Consider the following 15,021-nt stretch of genomic DNA (forward strand, 5'->3'; position numbering starts at 1 on the left):
CTAGCAAAAGTGTTTGTGAAACTGGCCTCTTTGCTCCTATTCACCTGAAAAACAATAAATAAGTAATATACAGAAGCCAACAACACTTTTGGCAGTAGAGAGGTAATATATTTCACTGTCAAACACACACCTTTACTCCAGGATTGCAGAGTATCTTTGAATATGAAAGTAGCCTTGCAGGTTCTAAACACGATCTCCAATGCAAGGAGAAAGGAAGGGTACAATTTCTTCAGGAGTTCTGAAGTTCCAAAATTTGTATGAATTACATAATATTTGTATAAGCTGTATAATCACAGAATGGCTTAGGTTGGAAGGGACCTAAAAGACCATCTAGTTCCAACTCCCCAGCCATAGGCAGGGTTGCCAAACACTAGATCAGGCTGCCCAGGACCCAACTCAACCTGGCCTTCAGAGATGAGGCATCCACAACTTCTCTGGGCAACCTGTTCCAGTTCCAGCTTTTTACCCTCTGGGTAAGAAATTTCTTTCTAACATCTAACCTAAATCTACCCTCTTTTAGTTTAAAGCCATTTCTCCTTGTCCTTTTACCATCAGGCCATGTAAAATGCTGTACCCTTCCTGCTTGTAAGCTCCATTCAGGTACTGGAAGGCTGCAATGAGCTCTTCCCAGAGTCTTGTCTTCCCACAGCTAAACAAGTCCAGCTCAACCTTTCTTCATAGGAGACGCACTCCAGCTCTTTGTGGAACCAGCTCCAACAGCTCTGCATCCTTCCTGTACTGAGGGCCCCAGGCTTGGAAACATTATTCCATACAGGGCCTCACAAGGGCAGAGTAGAGGAGGAAAATCACCTCCCTCTACATCCAACCCCCAGGTTGTTTTCCTCAGAACTTCTCTCAATGAGTTCCTCTCCCATTCGATACTCATACCTGGGATTGCCTCAGCCCAGGTGTAACACTTTCCACTTGGCCTTGTTAAACCTCACTGGATTCTCATATGCCTACTTTTCAAGTGTCCAGGTCCTTCTGTATGGTGTCCCTTCCATCTATTACATCAGCTGCACCCCTCAGCTTATTGTCATCAGTATGAGTAATGACAACCTTCCCAAGATACAACAAAAAATGTGCTTAATCATACGATAAAATATACTACATGTAACATGGCATTTTTTTTCTAGTTAGCACTGGCTTTCCACATTTAAGTAGATCCCTCTGTCACACTGTATGCAGTTCCACTTGGTCTCCCATTTCCTTTGCGTTCTCCAACTAAACTGTAAGTGTCTCATTTACAGACGCATAAATGGAAGGGAAGCTCACTGAGCTCTAACATCCCTCCAGAAAGAAGGATGACTTTTGCCACTGTAATCTTCGAGTAAATTGCATAAAGCTGTTAACATTTTTATAGGTGACTGCATAATATTATTGCATAAATGAATTTGACAGATTAATGTATTTTACACAACTTCCCTAGGAAACAATATAAGTAGTATCAATAGATGAAAAGCAAAGTACTTCATTATGTTTTATAATTTATAATTTATATTTATATTAAAATCTGTGACCCATCATAGTGTTGTAGACGTATAAACCAATTTTGAATGGCAAGCAGGTTGAAATAAATTTCTAAAAACTTTTCTCCTGGCATCTCACTGAAGTGGGAAGGACGACACAATAATCCTTGCCCCTTGGAGGTAATATCATGAATTGTACATTTCTTGAAACTGTACCCTGGTTTTTTTTGGGTTTTTTTTTGTGTTTTTTTTTTGTGGTTTTTTTTTTTCCCAAGAACGTCAATGAATTAACAATACATAAATAAATCTTCCTTGAATAATTTAGTCAGCTTTAGTTGATGGCCTGATTCCAAACTCACAGAAGTTTTGCACTGATATAAGCAAAGGTTACAAAGGTAATGTTCCCAATTTACAAAAACCTTCAGGTCTCATCTGGTATTTATTTACCTCGCAAAGCCTTACTCTTTTGGGTCTAGCACTACAAAACACTTCTGTACAGAAGGCATGGGAAGTTACTCTGATTTAACACTGAAACATTTTGATATTCATCACTGTCTGTGGGATTCACCTATTTGTCCTTACTCATGCAAGGAGAGTTTTTTTTTTAAAAATCCCCTATGCAGTTAAGCCATTTTTACTGAGCGGGAATTAAACACCTCTCTCCAATATTTTCAATCCAGAGAACAATACACTGACAAAATAAACTGCCTTAAAAATTATCTTTAGAAAAAAATGAAACTAACTTCTTGGTTTTTACTTGTTCAAGTACTTAGGCAATGCTAAACAATGCTGAAAATATGTCCTGTTTATAACTATAATGTAGTCTGTCAACCATTACTATTTCACTACTAACTTAAGTAAGGTCACTGTTATAGCTGTTGTTGCTTATATATATACAGTTTATTTAATCAGGAGGTTAATAGAAATCTTCTGCTTAATTTAAGCTTTATTCCTGATTTCTTCATGTTGTTGTGAATCTTTGTATCATTCATTTAGAGAGGAAGTAGCTTGGGATGTGAATGAGAGGAGGTAGTTGTCATCTGTAATGCAACTTGTCTCCTTCTAGCTGAAAGACTTTTTCTGGAGTTCCTGCTTTTGGGAGTTTGTTGAGCCAAACCTCTGGTTAGTGAAGCAGGAAGTCCTAACTTGACACTTTAAAATCAGGAATTTTACTTATGATCTTGATCAATGTAAGAGTTGCTTCAAAGCTAAGCATTTAAACCCTGAAAACCCTGAAAATCATTATGATTTTGATTTTTTTTATTATTATTTTTTATTTTTTTTAATTTTTTTTTTAATACTGACTGTTGGATTTGCCTTTTAATCCTCAGATAGTATTGCTTCTTTTCATTACTTCATACAGTGGACTCCCCTCCCAGGTTACTAGTGATAGAACCAGAATTAATGGCTTCAAGTTACACCAGAGGAGATTCTGGTTGTATGTTGGGAAAAATGTATTCCCTGAAAGAGTAGCCAAGCTTTGGAACAGGCTGCCTAGGGAAGTGTTGGAGTCACCATCACTAAAGATGTTAAAAAAGAGTGTAGATGTGGCACTGAGGGACATAGATTAGTGGATACGGTGGTGATGGATTGATGGTTGGACTTGATCATCTTTGAGGTCTTTTTAATGGTTTTAAGACTTTAACGGTTTTATGACTCTATGATTTAAATGTAAGAAGTTATTCATGTTTGGACAAAATACGTTTGAGAAATTGAATGTAAATCGAGTTCAATGTTTTGGACTCCCGGCATGTTATACTTCAGTATAGCTTTAATTACAGTATACTTGATGTAAGTTTGGTGTGCACTGGTGTCTTTAATTAGTATTGACATTAATTTGTTATTAAAATTGGCATCCATGCACATCTGGAGTACAGTGGTGTTTTAAATAATTACTAATTACTTAGGGTGAGTTTCAACATCATGTTTTCCTGCTGCTTAAATAAAACACCAGCAGGCAATCACTGCAGGTATGGGAGTAGCTGTGCATTGAGGCTCTTGTCCCCAGCACTCTGCCATCAACATGCATGTTAAGATATGCCCTCAATTTTGAGTGTTATCAGTAAAATTATCCTGAGCACTACTTTTGGCTTCCAACCCCACTCCAACAATGCATCAATGAGACAGTAAACCCAATTCCAGGACTCCAATTACTACTTTAAAAAAAAAATAATAAAAAATACTGCAGCTACACGGCCAAACACTGACATGCTAAAAACTTATACTGCTCGCTTAAGATGTACTTAAAAAGTTGTCAGCAGGCTTGATGCTGGGATCAGGTGTTGACCTGACACTGGCTCATGCATCAACATGATGCATGAACAACGGCATGCGTACGGATCTGTGGAACAAAAGTGTCACAGAGGCGATGCACCCCCTTCCACACAGACCCAGATGGCACTTGTGGTGCTCAGTGGGTTGGTAGCACATGTAACTCCTGCACGGCCTGACTGAATTGGGTGGAATATCGCCTAACACCGACCCTTCCATGTCGGTTTAAAGCTTTATTTAGTCGCCGAGCAGAGGCCGTGGTGCTATCCCGTGGCAGCAGACCTGCTGCAACACGGGTGGGCAGGGAGCACCGTGCCCCAGAAGTTGCGCTCCTCTCTCTGCTGCGCTCCCACTGGGACACGGGGCCCGCACTGAGGGGATCCTTCACAGCCGCTTCCAACGGCTGTCCCGGCGGCTGAGGGAGAGGCGGGGAGAGAGAAAATGGCGGGAGAAAGCGGGGAGAAAAGTCTTCCTCCCCAGCAGCGAAGAGCCGCGTACCCCTCAGCCCCGGGGGACTCCCGGGAGGCGGAGAGAGAAGCTGCCCCACCGATAGCAGCCCAACCCCATCCCCCACACGCAGGCCCTCGCACTTCGTCGTTGCCTCCCCCACCGCGGCGGCGGCGGCGGGGCGGACAGAGCGCATGCGCGGTTCCGAAGCCACCACCCCCCCCGTCCTCTCCTGTTCCATCCGGGTACCGCGGCATTAGCATGAAGAGCCGCCGCACAACTTTTTTTCCCCAGGCAAAGTGAAATCAAGGCGCGCGCGCGCCGCGAGGAAATATAGTCCCTCCCGTTCGCAGCCCCTCCTCTCCCCATTGGCGGCGGGGCGGCGGGGGGCGGTGGCACGGCGCGGGGCGGAGCGGGGGCGGTGGGAGGAAGGGGGGTGGGGGGGGGTCGGGGGGAGCGGGCGGGGGCGGCGGGGGAGGGGCCCCCCTAGTTTGGCAGAAAGTGAGTGATGAGTCTGTGTCCCCAGCAAAGAAGCAACGAACTTGCTTTGCAGCCTGAGTAGTAGTTGTTTCTTTCGGTTGTTGTTGTCGCTTTTTTTTTTTTTTTTTTTTAAATAGATTTTATTTTTATTTTGCATTTTTTTCTGTTTTTTTTTTTGTTGTTGTTGTTCCTTTTTTTTTGGGGGGGGGGGGGGGGGGAGGAGGGAGGAGGTGGCTGCCTGGTTGCAAAAAGAGAGAGAAAAAAAAAAGCCAAAAAAAAAAAAAAAAAAAAAAAAGGAGCCAAAAAAAAAAAAACCAAAAAAAAAAAAAAAAAAAAGCGAGCCAAACAAAACAAAACAACACAAGCAAACCCAACAAACAAACAAAACAACTTCATTCGGAGCTGAAAGTGGCAGGAAAGTGCCCGGCAAGTTGCGGGGATGGAGCTGCACAGCTTGCAAGAGGCGTTAAAAGTGGAAATCCAATGTCATCAGGTAAAAAACGCCACGAGCTGCCCGTGAGCCGCTCCTCGCCCGGCGGCCGGGTCGGGCCGCCCGTGTTGCATGCTGCAGGCAGCGGCGGGGGGCTGCGGGACCGGGGTTGCGGTTGGGGGACCCTCGGCCCCGCGGCAATGACGAGCAGTCGGGCAAAGTAGTTTGGCGGTTTGTTGGCCCGAGTTGCGGGGTGCTTCGGGGGTTGCGCCGTTGTTGTTTTGTCCTCTCCCTGCGTGCCGTGGAGCCGGAGTTAGCATTGCGGCTGGGGCTCGTGTGAGTGTGTGCGGGTGTGAGCGGGTGTGCGTGTGCGTGTGTGTGCTGGAGAGATTAGGACGAGACTTGAATATTTATGAGCTTTGCTTGAAACTGACTCGCAGTGTTTACTTGCCTCTTTGTTCCTTACCCCCCTCCCTCCCCCGTCCACACAAATACATACATTTAAAAAAATCCATTAAACTTGAAACAGTTTCTAATTCCTCCTTTTTCGGGGGCGATTTTTTTTTTTTTTTTAATAGAAACTAATTGCACAGATGAAGCAAGATCCACAGGTAAATGCAGATCCTTTTTTTTCTCTTCTTCAGTATTTTATCCCTGCCGTAATCAGCGCAGTTATGCTGGGACAGCAGGATGAGAAACTTTATCAGTAAGAGATCTCATTTTGTAGTCTGTGCTGAGCTTTCTTACTAAGGTTGTATGTTGTGTGTGTGCATGCTTTTGTACGGCTGTGATGGAACGGTTTTGCCTTTGAACAATTTCTAGATCGTAAGTTTATTCATTACAGGGCTTAGTTTCCACTTTGCCTTTAATATGCGTCTTATTGCCGTTTTTGCAGAACGGGGATCTTAAGAAACAAATCCATGAAAGGCAATCAAGGATAGCAGCTCTTAATGAGAAACAAGTAAGGAACAGATCGATTCAGTTCTGTTTGGTTTTTCTTCTTGTTTGTACGATGCACTTTCTAAACATCCAAAAAGTGTCTGCGTTAGCTGAAAAATACCAACAGCAGTGAATATAGCGTCCATTTTCCTAAGCGTAAAGTAAGAAAATGCATGTTTTCAAAATGAGATTTGATTCTTGCATGTCTTGCTGGGGGAAAGGATGATTTTAGTACTAGTAGTAAAAAGATAAGCAGTAGTTAAAGCTTTAAAAAAAAAAAAAAAAAAAGAGGCGTCCATTTTGAGTTGGTCGACATGTTTTAGGAATATGGATAATTCTCCTGTCTTGGGCTACTTTGTGCACTTACGGGTAATGTGCAGAGCAAGAGTTGGGAGCAAGGAGGCTGGAGCCCAGTTTGGAGCCATTTCTGGGTTTGATTACAAAACTGATTGTTATTGATCACTTTATTTTATTTCTTTTCTTCTTCTTTATTTTTTCCTCCCCACTTGCCTTTCTCTTTCCTTGGTCTGATCTGACGTGTTAGCTTTTGATTCGAGTTCACTTAGGCACTTTCACTCCCCCCCTTCCCCCCCCCCCCCCCCCCCCCCCCCCTCCCCCCTTCCCTCCCTTTTCAAAAATAGGAATAAAAACAGATTAACCTGTTTCAGCTACTGGGGGAAGAAAAATCCGGAGGAAGGGAACAAAACAAACTGGCAACCTGTCTTCCTGCCTCCCCCCACCACTCCCCCCCGCCTCCCCAAACTTTCCGGTCCCCTCGTTGTGCCGAGTGACCCCTGGCGCCGCGGGTTCCCACCCCGCCAGGGAACTTGCTGGGGGCGGAGGGCATTCAGCACCGCGGACAGCGGCCCCGCCGCCGGGAGCGCGCTCACGCTTTCACACTCACACTCACATAACTCGTCTCTTCAACCTCCCCCCTCCTTTACCCCCCCCCCGCTCCCCCCAAGCCCTTTCCCCACTTTCAGCACTTCCAGTGCTTGAAAGGGCACTTGACAAAGGCAGTATGAGATCTGCTGGCTTGATCTGCTGGCTTAACCCCCCTACTCCCCCAGGGGTGAACTTTCCTCCTCCACACGCCCCCCCCCCCCTCCCCACCCTCCCTTCGGCTCTCCCCGCTCTCCTCCCGGCTCCCATGGCTCGGTGCGGCTGTGTTGAGCTCCTCGGGCAGCACAGGGCCAGATCCCCTCCCCATCCCTCGTCTCCCGGTGGCGGGAGGGAGCGAAAGCCGTTCCTCCGGAATGCAGCAGCTCTTTCAGCACCACTGCTGCGGACAGCGCCCGAGGGGGGGAGAGGGGGGGGGGGAGCCTTCCCGGCAGGGGGCTGAGGCAGGGGGCACGTGTGCGACCTCACGGGCTTTTTCTTTTCTTTCTTTCCTTGTTTATCTCTCTTTCTGTCTTTCTTTCTTTCTTTCTCTTTTTCCCTTTCTCTCTTTCTTTTTCTCTCCTTCTCTCTTTCTCTTTCTTTTTCTCTCTTTTTTTTCTTTCTTTCTTTCTTTTCTTCTCCCCCCTTCCCCCCCCCCCCCCAACCCCCTCCTCCTCGTTGTTTTTTTTTTTTTTTTTTTTTTTGTTTGTTTGTTTGTTTTTTTCCCCTGGAGTTTTTCTTAAAGTTGCAAAGTGATCCACGGGTATCTAATCCATGCCCGTAGGTTATGGTGATTATATGACACCCTTTTCCTCCCAGTTTATTGTAATCAGAATTTGTCAGCACTCTCAATTTGGTAGTGGAAGCTTCCATTTTGTGAGGAAGGGGTGTTGGTTTCTTCTAACATGGAGAAAAGTCTGCAGAGTTTGAAGGTGGGGGATGGGGCCCCATTCATGCTGAACATTACCATTTTGATTGCTTTGATGCCATTTTTGGAGGGGGGAGGGGATAGAATACCCTACTCAGCAGAGCACAAAGATGTTTAATCACTGTATAGAATCAAATCAGATACTTTCTTTTTTAAAGCAAATCTGACACTACATGATAGCTAAGGGCTGTTAGTCTTTTTTTTTTTTTTTTTTTTTTTTTTTTTTGGCAGTGTAAAACAGTGAGTTGTTGACTCTAATACAACTATACTGAGTAGAAGATTTTTTTCTAAACAAGGTAACAGTCTTTACTGCAACAATGCATCTTTATGTGTTCTTTCTTCAATATGGAAATAGTTTTACTGTTCTAAGTGGGTATTTAGAACATACATTTGATCATTTTCCCCTGTATTGTAGCAACTGTTTCAAGGCTGTTTAAATTTTTATGATGATAGTAAATGAGAAGCTATTTATTATGTGTCATGTTGGAATTTAGATAAGGCAGAGAGAGACATTTGAAAATACAGTTTGAATGTTCTGATTCAGCTTGGTGAAAGGTTTTTTGCTAAGCTTGCACAATCTATTTATGCTTAATCCAACTAACTAGTAAACAATTGCTATGTTTATGGCTTTACTTTCTCATAGCCTTATAAGTAAATCAATAATCTATGTAGTAATTAAACATAAAATACTGAAATTCTATAAACAGCAGATTTGACCTAGCAGGAAACATGCTATGTTTAGGCAAACCCCTAGTTTTAGATTTCTTTGACTGATTTCAGTATCTTGTGCAACAAGAGCTTATAAATAGAGCCTTGCTGGTGACGTGATGTTCTCTTGCTCCAGACTGCCACCTCTGGAGGTCTAAAATGGAATCTTTCTTAGCTCACAAGTGAAATGAGTTTGGAGATCTTAGCTTTCAACCAAATCACAAAACCGTCATGCAACTTTGCAGATTTGGTATAATTAGTAGTTTCTTCTTGGGTACTGGCTTACAAATGAACTGTCAATCCTTGAGGGTCTGAAGGACTGAGACAACAAATTGGCTACTATTGGAGCTGTTTAGCAGATTCAGGCTCACAGATTTGTGTGGGTGTCAAAAAACTAAGGTAACGAAGAAGGCTGTGTAAGGAGGGAGGCTGTTTTTACATGTTTTTTATGTGTTTATATTCCTTCCCTTCTTGCCCCACCCTTTTCTTCCTTCCCCCCAGTTTGTTTAGGCACAATTAATTCATAACTCAATAATGTATATCTTTGATTGTGCATGCGCTGAATACAAAAGATTCTCAAATTACGCTTCAATTAAAATGCATGTGTGGATGGTGAAACAGACAGTAAAATGAATGGATGATCGCATCATCCACATCTGTTAGAAATATAGCAGGGCTGAGCGATACCTTTCAGTACCACTACTTATCAAATTTTCATTGTAGCTGTTAGCATTTGTAGCAATATTACTTCTCCTTAAAACTTAAATTAAAACCAGAAAGACTCGAATGAGAAAGTCAAATTTTGACCTGAGGTAAATGTATGAAGTAAACTCATGTGCAGAATTGGTTTTTAAGTTGCAGCCTAGTTCAAGATCCCTGATGTATCACTGTTTTTTGTTTGTTTGGTTGGTTTTTAATTGTGATTGTTTAGAGAAGTATGGGATTAAAAATGTGTTTTCATGTTTTCAAGGAATTTTGGAAGCATTATTCTTATTATTGAAAAGTCATGGTCTAAATCAGTACATAACTTGGCATTTTACTCAGAAAGACAGAATTTAGATTTTTGTTCAGAGTCTATTCTTAATATACTATAGATTTGATGAATTGTAATAGCATTTGAGAGTGGGTTACCTTTTCTTTAACAAGATACGATGTGTGAAGACTCCATTAGTTGGTCCAGTGGTTTTACACCTTCAATCTACAGCACATGCAGAGCAGCAGTAACATTTTTATCTAAATTGTCAAGCAACAAGCATTTATGTGTAAATAAAAGGCTATCATAAGAGCCAGCACTGGTCTTAAAATGACACAAGAGGTGCTCTGCTGCATGCGTTTCTTGCTTTCTTTATGTCCTTACAGAGTCATTAAGTGTCTTTTAATTTTAGAAAGTTGTCTCTTACTAATTAATAGGTCAAGATAAACAAATAAATATACCTTTAACCTCCAGTCGGAAGTTAATTGTTACTGACATAAGTAGTAGGTAGGGAGCCAGGTCTTCAAAATTAACAATGAGCGCACAAGGGCTGCTATATTTTCAACTATGATGAACTCTGAATTCAGTCGGCCTATCCTGGAGCACAGTAATAAAAATATGTCTTCCTGAAAGACATTATGTATGTGCCATTCACTTGTGCACTGCCTCATTTCTTTACGATAATTTACTATCTATGCAGAAAATCAACATTAGTTTCAGGCAGACTGTCTCAACCTGTGCTATTGCTGGGCTGTATTTTTGGGTGGTATATCTGAAATTAAATCACTAACTGTATTTTGCCTGTGGTGATCACCACAAAGCCTGTTTGTAGAAAGTGTTGTACTTCTTAAAATTAAAATACAGTTCTTATATGAGTTGTTGGAAAGGATTTAGCTCAAGATGTCTAATTTTACTGATGTTGTATCTCTGTTTTGGGGAAAAGGAGGAAGTAGGTTTTTGTTTGGTTTTGTTTTTAAATTCATGCTGTGCTGTGTGTGGAAATGGCAGCATTGTTTACATGTGTTAGAGGGGAAATTATTGACATTTGCCAAAGCTCAGTATTTCATATGGTTGGGTACCTTCAAAATTGTTGAAATATAATAGGGGTTATAAGCATCACTGAAAACAGATAAGACCTGAAAGACATTTCCAAATCGAGTTGTGCCTAATGTAAAACTGTCCCAAAACACTGCTATTCATTGTGCCATGAATTCTGTCTGCATACGTTAATCCTAGCAGAATTTAGTTTGAAGAGCCTTACCGACCACCTGCCAAAGGTGAGATAGGCAACATGAGGAGCCCCAGGTGAAATATTCTTCAATCACAAGTATTAGACGTAGGCAGTTCTTCTGCATGTTGAGGTCCTTCTAACTTTGCAAGGAAACCCAAACAACTTCAGAATCAAACACACTTACTATATCAAAGTAAGAATTAGCTCTGGATCTTGATTTAGAAAGCTTCAGTTACTTGTTTTCTCCTTCCCTCCCTCCTTCTTTCCTTCTTTCCTTCTTTCCTGCTTTCCTTCTAGAACCAACTAGTAATCTACTGATTGCTTTGCCATCTGTTGAAGAAGGCATGAAACTAGGAAAGAATTCACCTTCAGCTCCTTGGAGGATAAATGTGGGAATACAGTTAGCATAATGGCAAACTTAGCATTCTGCTTTTGCTTTCACTAATACTATGTTGTCATTCCATGTTCACATTGGCTAAAAGGATAATAAGGAACGTTTTCTTAGAGGTGAAGCACAATGGAAGTATGTATACTTCTGGCTTTCTGCCTTCCATTAGGTTACCCTTCTAAGATTCATGGAAATTGCACATCTGTAATGAAAATGTGTACTGGAGGGAGTTAGAATCACCTTTTGTTTGGTAGCTGCTTGACAAGCATGTGAAATGCTATTTTATTCCAGCATTTTTCTTTGCACACTTTTCTGTAGTTGTACAGTATATCACTTGGCATGGCTAAGAGTTGAAAAGTGAACGTTACATTCATTCTAACCATTTTAAAGAGTTCACTTTGATATTTTAGCCACTTAAAACACCTGCTGTCAGAACAGTACAATTGATTTCAATGAACTTTGAATTTCTTCAATAAGATGACTCTTATAATAACTCCAGTAATCCCATGATGCCTCATTAGAGGAGCTGGCTATGATGATTATCCCTGTGATTTGGCAATTTTTTTTTCCTTACAATGCCTTTGTCTATTCAGAAAAAGGAATTATGGCAACAATACCTTCTTATTTCACTTTTGATTTAACACTAACAGTATTTTCTACCTGTTACACAGTGTAAAATATCTTATATATACTTGTAGCAAGCAGGTATTTGTTCAGATGTACAAGGTACATTGGTAGGCAGACCTTTTCAAGGAAACTTTAGTTCTATGTAGGAATTCTGTATTGGAGTTAGAATTTGTTTTAGTTTTCTAGTAGACACTTGGGCAGTTAAAAGCTATATGTCCAAGGGAGTCTTTGTCTAGAGCTCTGGTTTAATGGGAAAAATTCTCAACTTGTTCATGCCTTGTGTACAGCTGATCCAGAAAAGTGTTATCTCGTTGGATATTCGTATCAGTTCACTTTGTTTCAGTATCTAGCCCACTGGACCCTTCTGCTTGTGCAGTAGAAGCAGAATATGGCTCCAAATGTCTCCCCTATGTATCGTGATGCTAGAGAAGGTTTTTTGAATCACATTTCCAATAGGATACTGCATCAATCTAAACACTTCTGGTATGTTCAAGTAAAGAAAATCCCTTTTCATCTCATTCCAGATTTGATTTTCAAGTTGAAAGCGTGAAGGCATATAAAAGCATGTTAATACAGAGTTACTTTTAACTTTTCCTTCTAATCCTTTCTCTTTGTGATCAAAGATAAAAATATGCAGTATTTTTTTACTCGATTATAAAATGATACCTCGCTTTCCTCTCCACCCCTAAAACAAAATGTGAAGTATCAACACAATTTCTAATCAATAGAGTTAAAAGATAGAAGTTTGCAAATCAATAAGACAAGGCTGTGGTAAATGGTGTATGTGTGACCATGATGTCAAAGAGGGCAATTTGTACATGCACGGTAGTTGGAGAGAAGTACAAAAATGGACTGCAAGTTTAAGATAAGAACAAAGAAGAACAAAAAAAGAATTGGACTAATTGAAATGCAAATTTGTCTTTCTGCCATTAAAGTAGACAGTTATTTCAGCCTAACAGGATCATATTTGGTCTATCCACTCCTCGTTAAGTGACTTAAACACACTTCCCCTATGTGCACATATATAAATGTACATATATATTTATTGTTATTATTATTGTTATTATTCACTTAAGGTTTTGTTACTTTGCTCTTTGGAAATGTTTTTCTTGAGCTAAAATGTACTTCCTTTTGCATGCTTTCTCCCTCTCTCTCTTTTTGAATCAGCTACTTATTGTTATGTAGTAGCAATTTCCAAGTGTCATGTGAAATTGCTGATGCGGCTTAGTTCCAGCTACAACCTGCGACTGCCAATGGTAGGCATGTATTGAAATCTAATATGTACTGCAGGGTTCTTTTGCACATGTACAAACAGACCCTTCTGGCTAATATACAGAAACAGTGGAAAAAATAGGAAAATGTATTTTATTTTTTTTTTTTAACCTTGAGGGGTTAAGTGTATGCCTGAGTTTGAAGTGTGAAGTAACTCATTTGACTGAATGGAAGTGAACCAGAGAACTTGCTCTAAATGTGACTTCAGTAAAATCAAAACAAGAAGTATTTGGAACTCTGGAGATATGATGTGTGTTATTAACTAGGGTTTTTTGTGAGGCAGTCTTATTTTCAGAGTTGGATTTTAGCCCTAAGAGGTTGGGCATTGAGGCTGTGGTAAGAACAGTGCATTCATCTGAAAATTTGTCTGATTGCTTACATTTCATCAAGAGAAGGATATAATTGGTCTTGAAACATAAATTAAATCTATACAGTGTTTAAGTTGTTTGCCTTTCCACATTGATTTAACTTGGTCTTGAAGGTACTTTATGATGTAGCTTACTTCTTAGCCAGTGAGAAGGAATGGAATAGCCTTTCTGAGCAAACTCAGGTATTGCTGACAAATCTTATATGGTTACAGAAAGTAAAAATGTGTATTACATTTTGATTAACATGAGCCAAGTGATAATCATTGATACTTTTGACATGCAGCAGAGATTAACCTGCATCTTCTGTGATTTTACATTTTTCTAAAGCGCTTTGAATGAGCTAAGATTGCCTAAAGATTTATTGGCGAGCTGAAGCTTTTCTAAGAATGAAAAAGATTCCATTCTCAGAAATGTACAGACTCGAGCATCTCTGTGTATAAATGTGCTTGTGTGTGTGTGTGTGTTGGTTGAGTGTGAGCATAAGGTCTTTCTCTTTGATATCATTCAGGCAGAAAGCCAATATGCGCATGTAAATGAGCCTGAAAATATAATTAAAAATATATACATACTGGGGACTGTGATACAGAATTTTATGAGATGCAGGTTACAAAGTGACAAGTAACATTTCCTATATAATCACTGATACTAACTCTCATCTGTGATTTATATGTCTCTTGTTATTAAGTGCTGAACAGATAAATGCTGGAATTATTTCTTAAGATATAATTTCACCACAGTGAGTGAATGCAAAATATGCCTCGCCCATTCTTCTCCTCTCAGCCTAAACAAAAGCCAAAATACCATGAAAATGTTACTAGAGAGACTTAAATCGTATTCAAGGTCAGATAAAGACCTCTTTGCTAAAATAACTTTCCTGGATATAAACTGTGACAAAGCAGACTTCCTTTGTCATTATTATGTTAAGATCAAGGAAATTTTGCACTCATTAACGCACATCTAGGAGCTCAGATACAGGTGGAAAAGGATAAAGATTGCCGTGTGAAAAAGCATAAACAATCTTGGCCTTTATTTTAGTGTAGGTAACGAAGGCTTGTACATAAAAGCTTACACAAGAGACGTCTCAGAAAGTCCAAACTTTAGGCAAGAAGCCAGTTTTCTTTGCTGTCTGTTCTAAAAGTTAGGTTAGAGTGCCGGACACAGAAACTGACATTTCTGCTTTCCAGCCTAGAGAGAAGCTACTTTGAAAAGCTTTATTTCTTGTTTAAAAAATACAAGTGGAATCCAGATGTATTTCTATCAGCAGTTCTGTAGCCCATAAATATATACCACCTAAGCCAGTGTCTTATGTACGTTATTTTATTAACATTCTTTGCTGAGTGGGCTTGAATGGAGCACAATCTCTCATATAGAGGATCTAATTATAAACACAAGGGACAGAACCAAATAAGCAATCTTTAAAGGGAAAAGAGTCTGGCAGCTTTGTTTAAAGTGTCCTTTAATGAACTTCTTTAGCAGCTTGTATCTTAGCAACACATTTTATTACATACCAGTGCGGGAGAAGCAGTTTGCAGATGGAGTTGCACACAGTAATTTATTTCCCCCCTTTTTTTTTCCTTTTTTTTTCTTTTTTTTCTTGCTTCTCTGTGGTGA

General features: G+C 40.5%; 1 protein-coding gene across 3 annotated transcripts in view; it reads left to right on the forward strand.

Moving 5' to 3' along the window:
* Positions 1-5,106: 5,106 nt before the first annotated feature.
* The window catches only part of PHF21B (PHD finger protein 21B), a gene marked incomplete at both ends in the record, with an annotated part of 155,891 nt that continues 145,976 nt past the window's right edge, over positions 5,107-15,021 (forward strand). For 2 of the 3 annotated variants that reach the window (XM_079549197.1, XM_079549198.1), the window contains 3 exons: positions 5,107-5,160; positions 5,676-5,708; positions 5,993-6,058. In XM_079549197.1, the coding sequence (XP_079405323.1) occupies positions 5,107-5,160; positions 5,676-5,708; positions 5,993-6,058 (153 nt within the window). The remainder of the gene's footprint in view (positions 5,161-5,675; positions 5,709-5,992; positions 6,059-15,021) is intronic. The other variant, XM_079549199.1, reaches the window with a different exon arrangement.

The sequence above is a fragment of the Tetrao urogallus genome, assembly GCF_951394365.1.
Source record: "Tetrao urogallus genome assembly, chromosome: 1".
NCBI lineage: Eukaryota > Metazoa > Chordata > Aves > Galliformes > Phasianidae > Tetrao > Tetrao urogallus.